Source organism: Belonocnema kinseyi, chromosome 3, assembly GCF_010883055.1.
Source record: "Belonocnema kinseyi isolate 2016_QV_RU_SX_M_011 chromosome 3, B_treatae_v1, whole genome shotgun sequence".
NCBI lineage: Eukaryota > Metazoa > Arthropoda > Insecta > Hymenoptera > Cynipidae > Belonocnema > Belonocnema kinseyi.
This window is the reverse complement of record NC_046659.1, coordinates 70,288,943-70,311,320: the sequence shown is the minus strand read 5'-3', so window position 1 is coordinate 70,311,320 and position 22,378 is coordinate 70,288,943. Positions and strand designations below refer to the sequence as shown.

General features: G+C 29.6%; 1 protein-coding gene across 3 annotated transcripts in view; it reads right to left on the bottom strand.

Annotated features, from left to right (window-relative positions):
* The window catches only part of LOC117168862 (proton channel OtopLc), a 90,466-nt gene extending 68,468 nt beyond the window's left edge, over positions 1-21,998 (bottom strand). Inside the window, exons 1-2 of one of the 3 annotated variants that reach the window (XM_033354733.1) lie at positions 11,560-12,269; positions 8,983-9,016 (exon numbers count right to left, since the gene is read on the bottom strand). In XM_033354733.1, coding sequence (XP_033210624.1) covers positions 8,983-9,016; positions 11,560-11,568 — 43 coding nt within the window. In that variant the 5' untranslated portion in view covers positions 11,569-12,269. Of the gene's footprint in view, positions 1-8,982; positions 9,017-11,559; positions 12,270-21,700 lie in introns of those variants that run through there. The other 2 variants (XM_033354737.1, XM_033354736.1) reach the window with 2 other exon arrangements.
* Positions 21,999-22,378: the final 380 nt, after the last annotated feature.

The window sequence follows — 22,378 nt, the reverse complement described above, 5'->3', positions numbered from 1 at the left end:
TTTGTTTTATAATTTTTTTATTTGACTTTTGATTTTGAACATAGTGTCTTCAGATTGAATGATTTTTAGTTAAAGATATTTGCGAATAAATCATTTAAAATTGAAAAATATTTGTTTGGAAGATTTTAAGAGTAAAAAATAATTGTAAATGAAGTGTCATAAATGAAAATATTTTAAATTAAATAGTTAACAATTGTGCTATATAAAATCATAATATGTGGTATTGGAGTTTTCATATAAAATCGATACATCAGTCATTTAACAATTTATTTAATTTCAAGTGATACAAATGTTCAAATTCACTTAAAATAATTAAAATTTTAAAGGATTTGAGTATAAAAAATGTGAATGTTACGAATCTTTCTTATTAACATTTTCTCAATTTCAAATGAAGTCCAGTTTCGTTTAATTTCTAAAGTTGCGTTTTAGAAATGTTTTCAAATATAATATTTCACATTTAAAACTAATTTATTTTGAACTTTAAAAAAAATTAATTTAATTTCAAAGGTTTATAATTGAAATTTCTTTCATTTTCAAAGGCGAAAAATGAAGGGAAATTTATTTGTTCCTCTTAGAAAAATTGATTTAATACTTTGAATGTTCGATAATAATTTTTTGTGTGATAAGAATGTAAAATTCTAAAATTTGAATAGATTTGACTTTGAAATATTCAATTTAATGTTCAATTTTAAAGTTTCCAATTTTAATCGCTTATAATTGATAATTATTTAAATTCAAATGTCTTGAATGAATATTTTAAAATAATCATATTTTAATTCTTTCGAATTTTAAATTTTTCAAATCCTAATATTAAATTATGACATTTTGAGCATTTTCAAATCATGCTAATTTCGAAATTTCAATCTGAAGTCATTCGATTTCGTATTCTTCAATTTAAAATAATATTGATCATGCTTGAATGTTATTGTCAAAATTTAAAATTTTAGTGCGAAATTTTTTAATTTTTAGAGTTTCTGATATAAAATCTCTAATTTGTAACTTCCCACATTACAAATTATTGAATTTTCAAATGATTTTACTTAGAGGTTCAATTCCTTTTCATTTCATTCGAAATACTACACTTTTTTCAAAATTTTATCTAAATCTAATATTGTTTCAATAAAACGTTTTCTATTCAAAATCGTTCAAAATATTTTTTAAAAACTTTAAACGCTTTTAATTCGAAATGATTCATTTTTATTTGAAAAGCTTTTAGAAAATTAGTTAATAATGGATTTTCAAATTTTGTACAATTTAAATACTAGAAAATAAAAATCTCAAGACATGATGGCGCGCTTCGCGCGCAATCTGTTCCTTCCCTGATAATGTATTTGTAAAAGTGATTATTTTAAAGAATTCTGTATGAAATAATGTGTATTAAATGGTGATTTTTAAAGAATAAAAAAATATATGTAGATTAATATCAAATTTAATCCGAATAGCTACTGGTTTCACCCGTCTATGCATATAAAGTCCTTCTATGTTCGGGATTTAGGTTAGTTTGTGATTTGGAAGATTCTAGGTCGTTTTGAACATCGTGAATCGCGAAAAGTTCTTTTATAGTGATTCTCCGATTATACTATTCTACTCTGTATCAAGAAGATTAGTTCTTCTGGGATTCTCAGTCGAGATACCAACGCCACCAATCCAATGTAAGCCATACTTCCTCCTTTTAATGGGATTTTCGAGGGATTAAAGTACATACAAGAGAAAAACAGGCATTGCTCATTAACTTTTTTTATTCAGTTTCAAATGAATATTAAAAGATACAAAGTTAACATACGATTTAGTTTTTATATTTATAAAGAACTTTAGGATTTAAAATGTTTTCAATTTAACGTCAGGGGAACCCAAATTACAATTTATAAGGAAAAACTCTTATTTTTTCCTATTTACTTTTTATTAAAAATATAGTCGAAAATTTGACTTTACTTTTCATTCGTCCCAAATAATATTCTTCATTGCCTTCATGGGGATTAAGAAAAGAAATGCAAAAAGGTGCTGAGATTCTATTCGAATCTTCTTGAAGTTGACATATTTTTAAGAAAAACAGCATTATATTATGATGTAAAATCATATCCAGTTGTACCACTTTCCATCATGAATTTATTGGATTGAACTAATTTAAATCAACCACTTTGTTATGTAATATTTAAGTTTAAAATTAATTGAATTATGCTTCACATGAATGATACAATAATCTATATATTTTTTTTGCCTCTTTTGTATTTAATAATATTTTTCCTGTCTTATTTTCTATTAGAGTGATTAAATTTATTAATTAAAAGTTTGTGTCAGTATAAATATATAACGTAAAGCAATCTTTTTAGCTATTTCTAGTTATAAAAAACCTATTTTTGAAATTAACATTTTGATTACTATTTTGAGGGATTAATATCGTGGCGCGTTCTTGTAATTTTTAGAATAAGTATTCTCTGCTAGAATTCGAACGCCCGACAACTTTAACCTATATAATATTTTTAATTGCGTTCGTGATTGAAAAAATTGTATCTTGTAATAATTCTATTCGAATCTACACTGTAAAAGAAATTTTGTGTAAATATCCACTGCCTTTTTATAATTGTACCAAAACCTGTCAAGTAACTGAGTTCAAACTAGTGAACTTCTAACAGCAAAAGTAAAAACACCACATTGAATGTAGTCCTTTTACAAAATTTTGGGAAAGTACCTTTCTGAAAGTAGGAAATAATTGAGTAAAATTATTTCCTATTTTCAGAGACGTAAATTCCCAAAATTTTGTAAAACCACTATATTGGAAGTAGTGTTTTTTACTTTTCTAATTGGAAGTTCACTATTTTGAACGGAGTTAGTTTACAGGTTTTTGTACAATTACAAAAATGCAGTGGATATTTACAACAACAAAAATTTTATAGTGTAGTTGATTTTTACATATATTGAAGAAAAAGAAAATAGCATTTTTGAATGTGAAATATTCTCATTATAGAACAAATTATTCATGCTTATCTTTCGGATACTTAAATCATTTTTAGAAGTACATTATAAAAATCTGAGAGTATTTAAAATGATATAAAAGCATGTAGGTATGTCACGTACTTTTTTCTAAAAATCAAACCTTTTTTGAGCAATAAACTTAAAGTATTTTTTTAAATTAACCAAATTCTGAAGCCGAAAATTTTTTCAGCAACAAATATTTTCGCTCAAAAAAAAAATTTTTGAAACCATCTGTTTTAAAGCTTCCCCGTTCAAAAAATATATACAAATATATTTAAATTCGAAACTAAGTAAAAGCTCTAAGTTTTCTAAGTTTTCCAGAACTGATTCAATTCCCACCCTTATTCTTAAATATTTGTATATATTCACGTATAGAAATCCCTAGATAAAAATGTTGGAAACTGAAAAAAAACATAACAGCTTTCGTTACAAAAATAGTCACACAAAAGAAAAGTAGCAGGTATTTATAAAAAGATCAATATTTCGAACTCTTGAAGAAACCTTCATTTTCATCCTCGAAGTAAAATATTTCTGAGTAAATCTAAGATTTTGAATGAATTATGGTTTAGTCGAACGTATTTTTACCGTAAAAAGTATATTAATGTGAGTTAGAACATTTTTTAATAATAATAAAAATTATTATTAATATTAATTAAGGTATAACAAGCTGAAAAGTGAAGGCAATTTTACGCTTTTTTTGTTTTGAAAAAGATATTATCGGATTTTCCTGACATTCTTATCACAGTTTATTAAAATAAAAATAAGAGTTTTAAAAATTTAATTAAAATGAAAGTAGGTGCTTCCCTCAGAATTCGGTACAAAACAAATGGCGTTACTTAGGATTAATTTATAATGTCCTAAAAGAGTTAACATTTGAAAATAAAATTTGTCCAAAATCCGTCAGTTTGTTTTTGTTTGAAATAAAATTAACTTCGTAATATAGCCACTGATATGTTCATTATAAATCTACCTTATTTTTTTACTTCAAATGCACCATATGGTCTCAAACTTGTCAATTAGCTCGTAGATTTTTTTCAGTACCAACTTGTGAGGTTGGGGGAGGAGTATCCAAAATTATTTAAAAATTATTTTTAAAATTTTTATTTAGATGCATAAATTGTGATGAAAATTTCAGAAAGATCCAATAATAACTTCTAAAAATATCAATAAAAGTTTATAATGCTATTATGAAAGTACCTCTAACTCTTTGGAAAGTTCATTAGTAAACAAAATAATTAACATTCAGAACAATAAATTTTTTCAGGGGAAAAAAGCACATGCAATAAGAATAATTGTTTTGATAAATTTCAATCCTCCGGATCTTTGTGAAACAAACAACATTCAACTATTCATATTCTTAAACCACTTGTAAACCACACAAGTTCTGACGTCCGAATATTTTTCAAGAACAATTAACAAATATTGACGCTTGCAAAGAGACGTAAGAGAAAAAGGTGTCAGTAAACGCTTGATCAATAACAACTCCCTTTTCATCCCAAGGAAAAAAAAGTTCCTAAAACTATCCAAAACAATCTAAAAATTCATCAAAAAAAAGTATTAAGTATTTTCCCAAAAAACGATGAAATAGGTTCATCCCCCTAAACTTTTTTCCAAAACAGGGAGTTCGTACTATTTTAAAATTATTACAATTGGATTATCTTTATATTCAAAAGCGATTATTTGTATTTCAGAAATTTCTATTCTGATAATCTAAAGTTTCTTTTAAAAACAGTCGTCAGAAAAATATTTTACAAAAATAACCTAATTTTGTGGAACAAAAAGTAATATAGGAACAATTAATCATTCTGCTCCGGGATTCAAGCCAGCTTTTCCTAACATGCCCGGGAGAGGCGTAACTGGATATAAACATTTCCTAAGACGACAATATTCGTAAAAGTTTAACTTTCGATTTCAATTCCAAGCTATAATATATAAAAGATACCTGTATACTAGATTAGAAGACCCTAGGTCCCCAGTAGCGATTACCACATAACGTCCGACCACACCACGGTTTTTTCACTTCACGTAAAGTGCCCGTATTTTCTCTGTTATGTTAGGTCAGGTAAACATAGGTTAGGTTAGGAAAGTTACGTTCTGTTGGTATCAGAACTCGTGACGAGAAGACGAATCGTAGCTACTCAGTCGAGTCCTTATTTACCGACAAGCTAGGGGTTGAATGGTATGGTTCCGGATCCGGAAGTTTACATTTTGAGGTTAAGGACGTTCAGGTGTATCGACTCACGTATTTACTAAACGCGATTTATATTTGTACTCAATTCGTATGGTAACTAGTAAATAGAACGATACAAACATTTTTATGATATATTCCTCTCAGGATACATTTTTCCGATAAAAAAGTATGTCAGCTTGAAATTAATCGTAGGTTATATCGCGGTAGTTTGTTTTGCCGTCATAATAAAGGAGAACCGGAAGTGGCCCCTGAATCGATGGCGTGGCCGCGGTCGAAGACCCCGAAACCTCCCGAGGCGCACGTACGAGAAAGAACGGTCAGACTGCGTGGCGTAGGCTATGCATCGGCGTGGCGACCACCTGTGAACGTCCCAGCGCCGGCGTCGAACTTCCATCGATCACCACCTGCATTTTTATTTTCCTTGTAAACCCAGAAAGTGAGGTAATTTCCTATTACGGCTGATTTGATCAGCATTTATGATAAGATAATTAGTCCAGCAGAGAAAATTTAGAAAGGCGTTTTATGTTTTCTGACAAAAGGGATGAGCGGGACTTTTGCCTCAGAGTTGATATAGGTCAGGGAATTCGGAAAAATTAGAGAACGCCAGGAAAAACCTGAAGGAATCAGGGAAAATTTCTGTTGTCAAGTAAAAAAATAAGTAAAAAAAATCAACTGTTTCTTTGAAAGTTGATGTATTTTGTTAAACATTTGTTCTTTGTTGTTAAATATTCACCTCCTTAGTATTTAATTCATCTTTTTGGTTAAAAATTTAACTATTTTGTTGGAAATTCTTTTTTTATGATATTTAATTTTTTTTACTGGAAACTGGACTATTCCATGCCTAGTTGAAAATTGATCTTTATTAGCTGATCATTCAACTATACCGTTAAAAGTTCATTTGGATTGTTAAAAATTCGTCTTTTGTTGTAGAGTGTTAATCTCCGTAGTAACTGATACATCTTTTTGGTTAAAAATTTAACTATGTTATGGAAAATCCTTTTTTTTTGTACAAAATTAATTTTCGTTCACTGAAAATTTAACTATTTCGTTAAGAGTTCATGTATTTTGTTAAAAATATACCTTTTGTTGTAGAATATTAATCTCCTCATTAAATAATTAATCTTTTTTGTTGAAATTTTTACTATTTTGTTGAAAATAATTTTAAAAAATTAATTTTTGTTAATTGAAAATATAAATATGTCATGTCTGGATGAGAATTTATCTTATTTAGATGAAAATTTAACTATTTACTTGAAAGTTCATGTAGTTTGTTGAAAATTCATCTTTTGTTGTACAATAATAGTTTTTTTAGGATATAATTCATGTTTTTGGTTGTTAATTCGTTTTTTTTTGTTAAAATTACTTTTTAGTTGAAAATTCATGTATTTGTTGAAAATTCTACTTTTGATGGCAAATTAATTTTCTTAGTTGAAAATTAATCTTTTTGCTCGAAAAATCAACTTTTTAGTTGTAAATTTATCTTTCTTGATAGAAACTTAATATTCTTGGTAAAAAGTGATCTTTGAACTCAGAATTAATTTATTTTGTAAAAAATTTAACGTTTTAGTTCTAAATTCATCTACTTTTCTTGGAGAATTCAATTATTTGGTTGGAAATTAATGCATTTTGATAAAAACTAATCTTATTTGGTAGAAAATTTATTTATTTTTTACTTAAAACTCATTGATTTATTTAAAAAGTTAACTTTTTTGAAAATTATATTTTGCGGTGAAAATTCTTTTCTTTGGTTAGAAATTCAATTTTTTTTAATTCGTGTGTTCAAATTGTAAACTAACTTTGTTAATGAAAATGTAACTTTTTCGTTTTTTTTTTAATTCATGTTTTTAGTTCAAAATTCCGATATTTATATAATTAGTTAAAAGTTCATCATTTTGGTTAATAATTAATTTCTTTGCTGGAAAATGTAACTATTACGTTCATAATTAATATTTTCTTGTTGAAAATTTGCCTCTGACGATAGAAAAATCACCTTTTCAGTATAAAATTTAATGATTTGGTTAAAAATTATTTTTGTTGTTGTTAAAGATTCGTCGTTCAGTTGAAAATTTATTTCTTTGGTTAGGATTTTTTTTTGTTGAAGATTACTTTTTTAAGCTGAAAATGTTTGTCTCTCCAAATCGTCTTACGATTGATAAATTACCCCCTTATAAATCAGGGTGTAAAAATGATTTAAATTCGCTCATATTTGACCATGTTTTTTTTAAAACTAAATAATTTAAGTTAAACTAATTAATATAAGTGAATTTGGTGATATTAACTTCCTTTATACCGATAAAAATACTGATTAGGTATTGTCCGCGTGATAGTAGATAATTTATTATTTTTATCACCTTTATACCCCTTCATGACAACTGAAATTAGTTTTTCATTTTTCTTCCTTTATAACGATAGATCTACATTAGTATTACATCTACTATAATTGTAATTTCCCTTCTATCTCTTGTAAAAAAATTCTTATATTCACCCTTAGTATGCCCCCCTTGGTTTCGTGTGAAGGTTAATTTGATTCTTATTTTCATTCGGCACGAATCCGACCCTTCTTAGCACTCACCCTTGATGCTGATTATTGGTTTACCTTTAAATATTTTTATACACTTATTAATAATTGTCCTCGTGAGTTTATCACTTTCACCACCTATCTATAAACATAATTAATTTGCCATGGTCTATCCTTTTTTTAAACTCCGGATAAGTAATTCTCTTTTCGATATGTCTCCACTTTACTCCTCTTTTTCAAGCTGAAAAATAATAATTCAAGCACATTGCCATTTGTCGTGCACTGCCTCTGAAAACTAAGTGCTTATTAAAATGTAAAACCCCAATTGAAGAAAGTTATATTACATCAAAATACAACATTGTATATGTTGATTGCATTTGTTTACTTGTTTTTCATTGGTATAATTATAATTTTAACTAATTCATCTATTATTTTTCTGTTGTTAGTTCATTCAAGCCTAAACAAATTCGATCTGTTAGTAACAGTATCATGTACATTAATTGTAATGAGAAGAAATTAGTACAATTATATTGATAACCCAAAAATAATAATTTTAATTTAAATAATGTTTTTTATTGAAATAATCTAGAAAAATTTATTAAGAATTTAGGAATTTGATTAAAATAATTTATCCTAAGTGATCTTGGCATTGGTCTTTTCATTCAGCCACCTCACTAGGATATAACCTCTTGAGGTAATGACCTCCTTCAGTCGCGCTTACTGTTTCAAGGTGAGAAATACTAAAAGTGTCACGATTATTTAAGGAAAAGTTATAAGGTCTGATTTTGTACCTTGAGAATCATTTTATGAAAAAATAAACATTTTTATACAAATTTGCTTAGTTCTAAATAAATTTCTTTTGTTTGTTACGATTCCACAATTTTTTGCATAACTGAATATTTTGTACAATATGTTCTACAACTCTGTACCACAGTTAACAATTTTATACAATTTTGTAGAATTTTGTACATTTGAAACAATTTGATAAAGTTTCTAAGATTTTTAATTATTAGTTGTAAATAGTTATCTTTTCTATCCTAATAATTTTGGGATAATTTTATACAATTTTTTACATATTAAGATATTTTCTTAAAATCTAAAAATTGTTATAGAACTTTGAAAAATCTGATCCAATTTGAAAATTTTTTCTGCAATCTATACAATTTTTTATAGTCTATATAATCATGTTAATTTATAAATACTTTATTACGATTATCTACAATGTTGCACAATTTTATCCATGAATTGAAAATGAGTTTCAAATGATTCCCTTCAAATGTACCATATGAAGGTAACTCACCCAAAAGTGAAAGGGGCTGGTCAAAATGAAGAGTCTAAAACAAAAATCAAACAATTTTTTCTAAACTAGGACTATTCAATATTCGTTATGAATTCATTTTTTTTATATAACCTTATATCAAACTATCACGTTCGATTCACTATAATTTTATTCTATATTCATGTAGTTACGATATGAACCAAAAAATCCTTAATCTCAAATGTGTTTTATTATTAAAAAAATATATATCATAAATTTTTAATAGGCTTAATTATTATATTATTATAAATATTTTTATCATTTCGGGAGAAAGGGTATCTTAAGAGTTTATAATTGCACCCCATCTTAAACAACGGCCCCCATCCGAGTATAAATGAGTCAAGCATTGCTTAACTTCGATGACCGAGCGATAAGCATTCAACAATTACATGCGTCCAAGCGGGCAGTTTAAACAGAATAAAACCTTTTATTTTGAATTGTAAAGAGTAGCACTATAATAGAATTATATTATTATTATTATCAAAATTAAAATCGTCACCCAATCAGGTGATCTCATAAAAGCAGCATTCCTAATTTGAAATATTAAGCAAAACCTGTTTTTTTTACGCCACCATACACGGACTGCGTTGCAACCAACTGCATGTTGGGTGGACCTACAGTTTAAGGTGGGATCCGAACTACCATAACCTGGGTAACAGTACATAGAAGAATTTTCAGAGACACTGGCTCAGATTATTATTATTATTTAAATTACAATTTTATTTTTTGTCAGTCTATTGATTCCCAAAAATAAATAAATAGTTTGCAAATATGTAGTTTATTTCTCTTATAATATTGAAAGGGGCTCAAACATGTGTGGTCTGTTGAACTTTCGATCCGCGTGACTATTTTAATGTTGCATGACTGAATGCTCAGTTAAATAAAAATTTCAAAATCAGATCGATACGTTACAGTGTAGGCTTTTCTCTACTGGCTGCTCGCCAATCAGTGAAAGTGACTAAATATAGTAGTAGAAGTGAATCTTCTCACTGTTTCTAGGAAGCGTCTACTTGATACTTTTTGGACACTTTCCAAATAGAATTAATAATACGTTTTACTTGAACAATTTTATAGTTTCCCACCTTGTCAATCTAATACTTATCACTCGGTAAGTAAATGTGAAAGACATAAATAAATGTATTATTTTTTAATATTGGTGGCATTTTAAAGAAACCGAATTAAAATTATATAAAATAAACTTAAACTAGGCGAAGTATCTTATAGAAATCGCGAACAATACCATGCAAACATTAAAAAAGAAAAGGTTTTATATGGGCGCAAAAAATGGAAAATATATACAGTGGTACATTAAATCCTAATTATCTCATGCGGAATAGGGACCTAAAATCTTGGAGAAATTCAAAAGACGCTTGACACCCCTAAACATGTACAAAAAAGGAAATTTAAAAAAAACTGATTTAAAAGGTTTTTTTTCTAATTTAAGCTAATTTTATTATGAAGCGATCCCTGGAGGTCGACTTTAAAAAGAAATTATTCTATTTACATTCTTTAAACATAAAGCTATAAAATTTATAAAATCTTAGATATTTTTACTTCAAAAACACGTGATTAATTCAAAATTTTGACATTAACGTGTGAGCAAAAAATAAACATTAGTGAGACATAAAATTGTAGTTTATTATACATAAGTGATTTCTTATTAACAATTTAATCTTATAAACAATGGTAGGAGATTTTTGAATGGTTTTGGATATTTATAGAGTGATTTTCATTCTCAATAAAATTAAGAGTAATACCTAAACATTAAAATTTAAAAGAAAATTCAATTCCTATTGTTATAACCAAATGCGCAGTTTGAGCAATCATAAGTGTTTTAGGTACTTTTATTAAACATGTTATTGTTTGTGCATCGCAGTGATGTTTCAGTAAACTATATTGCTGTTTCATATCAAATGAAATCACTAACATTAAATGCTCGGTTTAATAGACGTCCTTCTAAAACTGGACATTTGTTTATAAGATTTTGTAATAACAATCACGGTTATAAAATATAAATATAGTTTATTGAAGCATAACTGACAAGTCATACAAAAGAAGAGTTAAAAAAAGTACCTTAACCCTAAAAAAATGGTTAAACTAAGCATTTGCTTATATAATTTGTTTGCAACAATCATTTTTGTCAATAAAATGGAAACATAATTTTCTGAAGTATCACTGTCAAGTTAAACAAACCACATTAAAAAAAGTTAATCGAATTCTAAAAAATCGTTAAAACTGCGAATTTGTTAATAAAATTTGTTTCTAACAATAAGAAATATATATATTTTTTGTTTTCTAATGTTTGTATTATTCTTTAATTTGCATTTAAAATGAAAATCACTTAAGAACTATAAATAAATTTTACATTTTTTTCTATCCAATCTTTAAAGTAAAGTAAGTAAAAACGATATTTTTTCAAGTCAGCCTCATTGGATCTCTTAAGAATTTAGTTAGTTTTAATTTTTTAAATTAAAATATATAGAAAATAATAGCCGAAATCATACTTGAACATTTTTTTTTCATAAAAAGGAATTATAATGAAATAATTGATATTCTCACCTGCATCATGAATTTGCTTTTTGTCTCTCTATTTCTCAGAGTTTCAGACACTATTCAAAGATAAATTCAATAGTTTCACAGAAAGCACTATCTACACTCAAGAAAGTTTAAAATTAAATCCCCCACAATTATTCTTTCCCTTTTATATGTATTATTTTCTATAAATATATCAGTTTCTATCAGTCTGAATTCTAGTTTAAACACAGGCGGACTTCCCGGCTACTCGCGAGGGAATAATCGCTTCACTCCTTCACGATGAGTATTTGATCTTTCTTCAGAATCCTTTCTCTCACGTTGAGTCGCACGGTCGGAGTTCGCGCTTCCTTGAGAATCGAATGCACTCACACGTAATTGTAGGCTAGACCTTACATTAATATTATCTAATTTTTCCAAAAATCTGATTAAATTCTATTTTAAATGCTAAAAAAGAAAAAATCCAATTTCTCTAAAGGTTTATCACTTGCATCATTGCATAATATGTAGTATTTATCACTAGAAGAAAACTTTTTTCTTCAATGAAATGTGCGTTCTTTGTTTTTGATATTTCCACTTGGAAGCTCGTGTCGTGAAAGCTTTGAAAGGGACGCGTAGGTGGAAAATTAAATGTTCACTCTTCGTCGAATGACGCGCGTCAGTTTTTCAAACACAATTCTAAATACAAGAAACTTGGTTGTTCACAGTGTTTGGCCTAATCGACGTCTCTAGTTGAAAGGCGCGAAAGAAAAAGCCCGCGGATTGGAGCGTCGCGATGCTTGGCAACCCCTCGAGCCTCTGAGCGTCGGTCCCCTCTGCCACTAACCCCCTCTTCACAACTCCCTTCATTTTCCACCCCCATAGCCATACTTCGTCCCTCGTCCAGGGAGCTATAGTTCAATCCCATGGCGAACGGCTCTACTTTCAGATTCGAGCGAACATTCTGGCCAGTCTGGCCAATGAAAAACGAAACGTGCGAATTTCTGATCGATTTGTCAAGGAGGGTTAATTAGTTTCACATGGGAATTGCCTGGAAACTGAAATAATAAGTGAAGCTTGTCCGTTTTTTAGAAGCTTTGCATGGTGAGCCTTAACCATCTTCGACTTAAGGGCGATTATCACAAATTTGACGAAAAATGTTCCACATATTCTTTGAATAACTTTTTTTCTACAATTGTTTGAGTAACGTAATTAGAGGCCGTCCATAAATAATGGTAAAAATTTAAGGGGTGGAAGGGGATATCGCGAAAAACTGATTGGTTTAGTACGTTTCCTGACGATACATTTTAACAGGGTTTGCGAATTTTGCTCAGATGCTAACTAAAATAATGAGTAGAACTCAATAAGAAAATCCAATTAAATTGAACTCTGGATTTAAGTAGCCTGAGTTTACGGCGTTCCTAGAATTTCAGTCTTCGGCTACAATCGTCGCAAACAGCCCGTTGCGGAATCGCAAGCAAGCGCCGCGCCGCAAGTAACCGAGAGCGATAAGTTGGTTCAACTCAACTTTTCGCGCCGGAACCTTCTCGCATGATCTCGCGTCGAATGTCAGAGGGCCAATCAGAGCGTTTCATCAAATAACCTCGTACAATCACACGTTTGTGGCCTCGTCGACACTGAGTTCGAGTGATTTTGGTTTGCATTTGTCTGGATTTTTTTGTTGGTTTGGTGTGTTATGTGAGAAATATTTAAAAGCATTTAAAATTAAAGAAAAAAAATCCAAAGAGCAAATTGCGGGTCAGAGAATCCATTATTGAGGCGAAAAATATTTGACTGTTAAAGCACGATGCGAAAACAGTTCATTTGATAGTAAGCTCTAATTGTCTGCTGCAGCAGCGCCGCTCGCGACCACTGTAGACGGCTATTCCTTTTGTTACGATACCGCATCGCATCGCTGAGTCTTGCGGGACCGCAACGAGCTATTCGCGGCGATTGTAGACCAGGCTTCATGCGTGACCAACAGTCGCGTAGCGACAAAGCGTACAGTGCCCTCAGTGGGTCGACTGTGTCAGATATTAGTATGCATCTCAATCCTACAGAAATGTTTAACACCACCCTGAATGTTTACGTTTGGATTTCCTGAACTTATGTTGAAGGCCACTGCAAGCCATGCCCAAAAACGTTCAATTTTTTTTTTTAGTTAGAGATTCACCTCTTTTGTTAAAAATTGAACTATTTTGTTAAAAATTTGTTTAATTTTGGTTGAAAACGTATCTTTTTTAGTTAAAAGTTTAACTCGTCGATTGAAAATGTAGTTGTTTTGTTGAAGATTCGTAATTTTTAGTAGAAACTTAATCTCATTGTTAAAAAAACCTTGCTGGTTAAAAATTTGGTTGAATGTTAAAAACTTTTGTTGGAATTTTTTTATCAATAATTTTATTAAAAAGTTTAGCTCTTTGATTCAAAGTGTAACTAGTTTGATGAAAATGCACTTCTTTAGTTAAGAATCGATTTTTTAAACTGATTATGTAACTATTTTATATTTAGCTGAACATGAATTTTTTTCTAGTTTAAAAATCAACAATTTGGTTGAAAATATATGCATTTTGTGAAAGTTCGCATTTTTTGGTAGAAATGAAATTTTCTTGGTAGGAAATTCAGTTCTTTTGGTCGAAAATGCAATTGTTTGGTTGAAAACTAATCTGTTTAAACTGAGGATTCAACTATTTTGTTGAAAAGTCATCTTTTTCGGCCGAAGTCAACTGTTTTCATTTTAAATTTAAATCTTTGATTAAAATATCAAATTAGCATGTTCGTCTTTTTCGGCTTAACTCGACTCGTTGAAATTTTTTTTTATTTTTAATACAAAATTAATTTTATAAGCGGAATATATGTGAAAATTATATTTTTGATTAAAAGAAGATATTTTTAGTTGAAAATTCAACTATTTGGTTTAAATTTCACGCATTTTGTTAAAATTTCGCTTTTCAATAGAAAATTCATCTTTGTAAGTCAGTAATTCAGTTATTTTGCTGGTTTAACTATTTTTTTCACAGTTATATATATTTTTTCAGCATTTAACTATTTTGGTAAACTCATATTTTTTGGGTGAGAGTTCAATTGTTATGTTAAAAATTCATCCTGTTGGATTGAACATTCATCTTTTATGGTTGAAAATTAACTTCTTTGTTGAATATTCAACTGTCTTCGGACAAACTTGCCTTCTTCTTTATTTTATTGAAAACTCGTATTCTTTGCTTAAAAGTTCAACTTGATTGTTAATGCGACTGTTTGGTTGGAATACATGACCCTATTGTACCCTGTATTTGTCCGCGGTTCCAAAAGTTTCCTATTTTTAAGACTTGGTTCCTATGGTACCCTATTTTCAGCCAATAGCCTAAATTAAAACATTTTTTATAATATTAAGGCACTAAAACCTAGAACTCTTTTGGTTTCATTATTTTATTCGAATATCCTCTTTAGTATTCCTTATGACACATTTGTTTCAAGTTTCAAAAAATCATTTTGGACATTTTCACATTTAAAGCTTTTGCACATTGTTTAAAACTGTATAATTTCCAGGTAAAAGCCTTATTGTGAAGCAATTTTAAATTTTTATTTTAAAAGGCGATTTAAATTTTTAGTTTTTCAAAATGGTACCACTACAAATTGTGTTTTAATGTCCTGGTGATTTGAATCTTAAAGCTGCCAAAACTTACAAAAATTTGAAATTGAAAGCGTTTAAAATTATCCATTGATCCTTACAATGGGGACTAAAATTGTGCCCTATCTGATACGTCCCATATGACAAAAAAATTTGTCATTTAAAGTATGAACATTCCACATAAAAAATGATATAAAAATGTCCATTTTTTGAATATTTGTAAAGTAATTCCTTATCCACCCCTACTGTGTGGTTTCATACAATTACACGTTTAGAAATAAATATTTTTCTAAAGGATAATAGTCTTTTTTATTAAGAAAGATATTTAAAAACAATATATCATGATGTCATTTTTGAAGTGCAACTTTTTATTCAGCTATTTGTTTCGATCTAACTCATGCTTCTGTAGAATATTATGATCCAGTTCTACTTGGAACTGGGTCAAAATCCGTGTTCGCTAATTTGTCCTTTTAAAGTGATGACTTTTTTTGCCTGTTATTTCACGATTCAAAAAATTTAACAGAGCTAAGTATAAAAACTCGAAAGTATACTTTCTAATTTTTCTTTAAATTAAAAGATAAAAAGGTGTGCCATTATTCGGGTCTCAATATTTTCGTTTTTGGGATGAACCGTACTTTTGATAAGGGTGTTTGTTGGAGGGTTGATTCTTTCCGGGTGCTTCTTTACGGGTTAGTAAATAATAGCTCGAAAGTAATTTCTTGTTTTTTCTTTAATTGGTTCGTTAAATTTGGATAGCTTTTTGTGTCTCCTGATAAATTAAGATTTAAATACTTATTTTCTTATGTCCGAAACCCGCTCAATTCACAAATTATGTCAAAATTGACTTTTAAGGGAAATTTTCACACAGATCAAACAATGTTTTCAAATGCGTTTCCAAAATCACTTCGGCACATTACTTAAAAAATTTATCTTTTTCCACTATGTGATACATTTATTTTTAAATGTTAGTAACTGTCTTAATTTTGCGTAAGAAAATTTTAAAATACTGTTAATAAATTATTAAAAAAGTTTCGCATTTTTAAACTTCGAAGATATAAAAATAACGTACGTTTACAAATTCTAGGTGTTGTTTATTGAATTAATTTACATTTTAATAATTAAATACTTTTATTAGCAAAGCTATTAGTAACATGCAAAATAAATTAACCAAGTACTTCAAAATAAAATTTAACGCTGTCGAATAATAACAATCAACTTCAAATTCGTAGTTGAAAAATTACAAAACCTCTAAATAGCAATTTTTGAACAATTTTAAAATAGTTATTTTCGGCTATTAAAAAAACTGGGAATAATGCAAAATGTAAAGGTAGATTCACTGATTATACGCGAAACCTATAGGGTCATTTGAATTCATATAAATTCTCTGTAAATCCTAGATTTTTCCGTTTATTTAACAATAATATGTTTACCTGAAAAAATATTCCACTAGTGAGACCCAATTGCGAATCTTTAGTCGACTAGCGTACGCAGTTGCGTAAACGTCTATTTACGTACGCGTCGCATAACCGGATGACGGAACATATCGAACAAAGATCTTGCATTAAATTTAGCCGAAAACTTGGTTATTCATGTTTAAAAACAATCGCTATGATTTCGAAAGTGCATGTGGATGAGGCTACGAGCAATACATTAAATAAAGAATAGTTTTGTCTGCACCGGCCAAAGGATGTCAAAATGTAGAACCTAAAATGTGTTGTGCGCCATGAATACTAGGGTGGTCCAAAAAAATAATTTTTGGTGAAACACGGGCTTATACATCTTCGACAGCCCTCATACAGTTCTGACCTGGCTCCTTGTGATTTCTAGCTATTTTTAAATTGAAGTATCCGCTAAAAGGAAAAGCGATGTAAAAACGTAGCGGAAGTAAAACAGAAAGTGATAACGCAGCTTTCAGCTTTCCGAAAGACGATTTTGAGGACTGCTTCCGAAAGTAGGAGGATTACTAGAAGTAAGTTGTGGTTTCACAGTAAACCCCAGGAATAAATTTTATCTTTAAATTGGATAAAAACGCTGCAGCACGTTTATCTGACGAAAGATCAAATTCGTATGACGAAAATATTTATTTGATATGAATATTTATGATTTGAATATTTATTTGATATTATTTCACCTACACTGACAGAACGCATAGGCTGCACTTTGATTAGTTTATACTTTATAGTGAATACTCAACCAAGTTCAGTTACTTTACTTTTGTGGAACAAAACCTTTAGTTTCTGTCGACCCTGATGAAGACTTCAAAAATTTTAAACAAACACTATAAAGTATAAACTAACCAAAGGGCAGCCTATGTATTCTTTAAGTGTAGATTAATGCTTTTTTGGTTAAAATCATTTAAATAAAGTGAGACGATTTAAAAAATGAATACCATGAGGATTTTCAAATTTATAGAGTAAATTTTTTGGTGAACCTAGCCGCAGCCGTTTCACAAATCATGTATGTCAAATAAATATTTTCGTCAGATAAATTGTATCTTATGTCAGAAAAATTTTGTCTTTCGTCAGATAAACGCGCCGCAGCTTTTTTATCCAATTAAAAGATAAAATGTATTCCTGCGGGGTTTAATGTGTTCCCAAGGAATTTCTGAGGGGAATATTATCAACATTGGCCAGTATCAGTTCCTACGTCTGGAACATCACGAGGTCGGATACTTTCCGGACAGACATCGTACTTATTATCAAATTATTAATGACGTAAATGGGAGTTGAGTCGCTCAAGTTTACCTTCGATTTTACAATCACCCTTATAGGTTTTGGGATCATGTAAATGTTGTGTAATATTATGGAGAGGCAGTAGACACACAAGCGCCTACATTATATCGAATTGCGAAGAACAAGGGGAGCCTGTTGCACGTAGATATTCCCTCCATATGCAAGATCGATAAAGCTCCGTAGAAATTTCATTAGAAAGCCGGCCGCGTTGAGTAAAGTCAATCGAGTTTTGCATTCAAAAGGGATCGGAGCCAAGCCAAAAGTCTCATAAAATTGGCTTCCATCCCAAATTCTGCTAAGCTTTATCGCTAAGGCAAACATTCGTAGCGTTACTCACTTTATGAATAAGGAACTCGTCTCAAGAGGGATTAAATATTTCTTTTTTTCTTCTTCAAATTGTCGCTGATCCACGTTTTGGTAAATTTACATAAAATTTTGTACTCCAGGGGCTTTAGTTTAAGAGTAATTGCAATTTTTTAAACAGGGGATTAAAGCCTGTTCATCCATCTTTCCCTGACGGCAATTTGAAACTAATTGCGAATTTCATTGTGAGGCAGAAAATCGATATGGTTGTGTTCTAAAGAATTATAGTGCATTCTTCAAAAATATAAATATAATAATTACATAATTGGTTTTCTTCTGGTGAAAATGAAATTGATTCATTATGTAAGTCCTTGCTCAATTATTATTGAAATAGAAATTTAAATTCGGAAATCATTATCAAGTATAAATAATGATAAATATATAATATTTATCCTTGTTTTGAATGTGCTCTTATATTTACTCAAAAGAAAATCAATTATGTTTTTTTCGACTGTTTCCCAAAATTTTCTTTAATTTTAAGATCTTAATTTATTTTCGCCGCCAGAATGATACTTTTTGCCATGTAAAAACTCCATCAGGATAAAAAGGAAAAAAAGGTTATCAATTTATATTCTTATGACCACAAATCTATGAATTTTTAACCTTGCTATACGGACATATACACAAATTTAATTTCAGTTCCTCAATTAATTAAATCTGCAAAAAAAAAACCACGTAAATTCATTTGATTTTGAACAAATATTCTCAGGTAACTTTTATTAAATTTTTGTCAAGTCAATATAATCGCTTTTTTCTAAGGAATAGGTCACTATAGTCACTTTAGCCCATGTCATTTCAGATTTTATCTAAAAAAATATAAAAATAAATTAACATATGTTCGAAATCTATAGTAATCTATCAAATAAAAATGCTATTCAATATTAGACTACGCACTCTTTTCCATATTCCCCTCTTTTACCTTTTTTTAAAGAATTTCTCTTTTTTGTGTATTTTCAAGAAACTTCCTATTTTTCCAGTTGTTTCTTTTTTTACTTGAATGCGAGCTAAATTCATAGAGTCCAATAAGAAAATTAAACTATTTTTCGTAAAAAACTGATTCTTTTTTCTTGAACAGTCTACTATTACATTGTTCGTTCAGGATTAATATTTTTTGGTTAAAAATCTAATTTGTAATTATTTGGTGGAAAATTTAATTATTTGATTAAAAACTTAATTACTTGGTTGAAAATGTTATTATTTAGTGAAAATTTAACAGTTTTATCTTTTTCGATCAAAATTTCATCTTTCTTGATCGAAACTTAAATTATTTGTTTAAAAAGCAACGGTTTATGGTTGCTGTTTAATGTTTTGGTATGAAATAGTCACCATTCTATGAAAAACTCAACTTTTCGTTGAAAATTCGTTCCTTTTGCTTGAAAGTGCAACTATTTTTATTTGTAAGAAATTTAGCTGTTTGGTCGATAATTAATTTTTTTTTGGTACAAAAATTAAGTTTTTTAGTAAAAATTTATTTTTTCGGGATTATAAATACAACACTTTAGTAGCATTCGACTTGTTAGCCTAAAAACTTAATTTTTTAAAGGATAATTATCATTTTTTACAGAAAATTGTTATTTTTGATTTAAAATGAAAGTATTTAGTTGAAAATTCAGTTGTTGTGTTTGAAACTACCCTTTTCTATTGAAAATTCATCTTTTTTAAATTAACAGTCAAATATTCTGTTAAAAGTCAAAATGTCACAAATTCTACTTTTAGTTATAAAAATTCCACGCCTTTAATAAAAATGTATATCTTTTGGTAGGAAAATAATCTTTTTTGATTAAAAATTCAACTATACAGTTGGAAGTTTAGTTTTCTTAGTCGACACTTACATTTTTTGACAAAAATTCATCTCTTTCGGGTTAAAAATTTAATCTTCTTTTGTTAAAAATAAAACAATTTTTCTGCAAATTAACACTCTCTTTTGGTTGAGGATTCAAATATGTTGTTAAAATTTGTATTCATTGCAAATACATTTTTTTAATTGAAAGCTTAACTTCGCGATTTTTGATTACAAATGTATATTTTCTTAGTAGAAACTTACACTATTTGGCTGTAAACTCAAATATTTTTTTGAAAATCGTTTTTCTTTATAGAAAATCAATCTTCTTTGTTCACAATTGATCCACTTGTAGAAAATTAATCTTTATGGTAAACAATATCTATTTTATTGAATATTCATCTCTTTTGGCAGAAATTCAATCTCTTTTTGTTGAAGATTAATAATCTGTTTTGATGAATGATTGAATTGTTTTGTTGAAAATCCTTTCTTTAAATTAGTGGTCTTACCTGCAAATTTTCCTTTTATATTTTTGTTTCAAAATTTATCCTTTTCAATAGAAAATTCAATTATCAGGTTGAGAGTTCATGTACTCTTTTAGTAGAAAATGAATCTCCTTGGTTGGAAATTGATCTTTTTGGTTAAAAATTAATCTATTTTGTTGACACTGCAATACTTTTACCTGAAAGGTTATAAATTTAAAGCTTTACATAATTCAATAAGGTATCTACATTAATTTCATTCAAAATCGTTTTTTGCCCTATTATTTACCTTATTTTGTTAAAAATCACCCTAATTATTATTCTTTGAGATTATTTTAACGGACCATGCACAAAATACGTTATACATTTTTCAGGAACTTTAGACACTCTTCTTCCTCTGCTTGATGTTTTTTCCATTCACTTGACATAGAAAATGATATTTTGAAAGAACCCCCTTCCCCTTAAGGCATCACGTATTTTGTGAATTACCCCTTCAACTGTGAAGTCTGCTATTTTTAAATTAATTTATTTTTATCGATAATTTTCTTGTTTTATAGCTTCTATTGCAATGTATCGAAATTTAAATGCGAAAGTTAAGTGTCAATTCAACAATAGAATTTCATTTAATCTTGTAAACACAAGCCAATATGGTAAATATATAACTGAATCTAATTTGCTTAGTAAAGAATTGTTTCAATTCAAGGGCTCTTTTTTGTGAACAGTAGTCACTCTTTAGCTCAAATTAGACACTGTTTCAACTTCATGCACATTAAACTGTGGCAGCGTTGTGTATAACTAATAAATTATTATTATACGTAAAAATAATCGCAGCAATTAATTAATTAGTTCAAAATATATTAAAAAGTCATATTATCTAATAAATTAGGGAAAGGTATAAACGATTGGGAGGTGCAAAAAATTGGTTCTCTAACCATTTTTAAATCAATTGTGCAATTTTTCTTTAATAAAAGTTAACAACGCATCCAGTAATAACACTCCAAATTAAATAATCACTGAGACAATCGTACATAACATAAAATAAATACCATTGGAAAGTAAAACAACCAAACGATTCCAACAAAACACAAGTCCCATGACAACATTGCGGCATTGTTTTGTACCGGTGAAGACGCGCCCGCGTGCTCGAGATTCGCAGTTTTCGTATGCCGGCAATCCAAATACTTATTTCCCCCAAATATGCACTCACCTTCTCAATAATAAAAAAGGACGTATCCCAGGGATCGTCAGTGGTCACTCATCCGCCGTCCTTCATCGATGATGTGATAAAATTCGATCAGAATTGCGAGTCGAGCCCGACGACCTAGTGTGGAGGCGCGTGAGGTTCGCAGTGGCTCCGCGACAAGGGCGCAATCGTCGCGTCGCGAGGAATAATTTAATTATTTATTGTATGGCGGATTCTTGCGAATTGCCGACAGGTACTCCTTCTACGAGAATCGAGAAAGCGCGTGCTGCGACCCGTCGTGAGTCCCGATGTAAACATGGGAGAGAAGCATGCGCGAGAAGAGCCGGTCAAAGTAACCCCCGTAAAGTGGGGCTGCTTCGCACCCCGGTATAGCTATATCGCTCTATGGCTATATGGCTATATGGCTATATGGCGGTAATGGCGGCAGTCCATGGGGGCGAGAAGCAACCCCCATGTTATGGGAAAGACGATCAATACCGGCCTCAGCCGCTTTTCCGTGCCGTGGGGTGGTCACCCCCATTCAGTTCTAGCGATGGGCTCGAACCCCTCATAAGCACAGATGCACGAGATTTTAACAACAATGCTGCAGGGAATTTCCCTGGGAGGCTGCTGCTCGCTTTAGTGTGAATTACACCTTTTTTTCTCCCCTTTTCAGCTCGAGTGTGACGATTATGTGCGGTT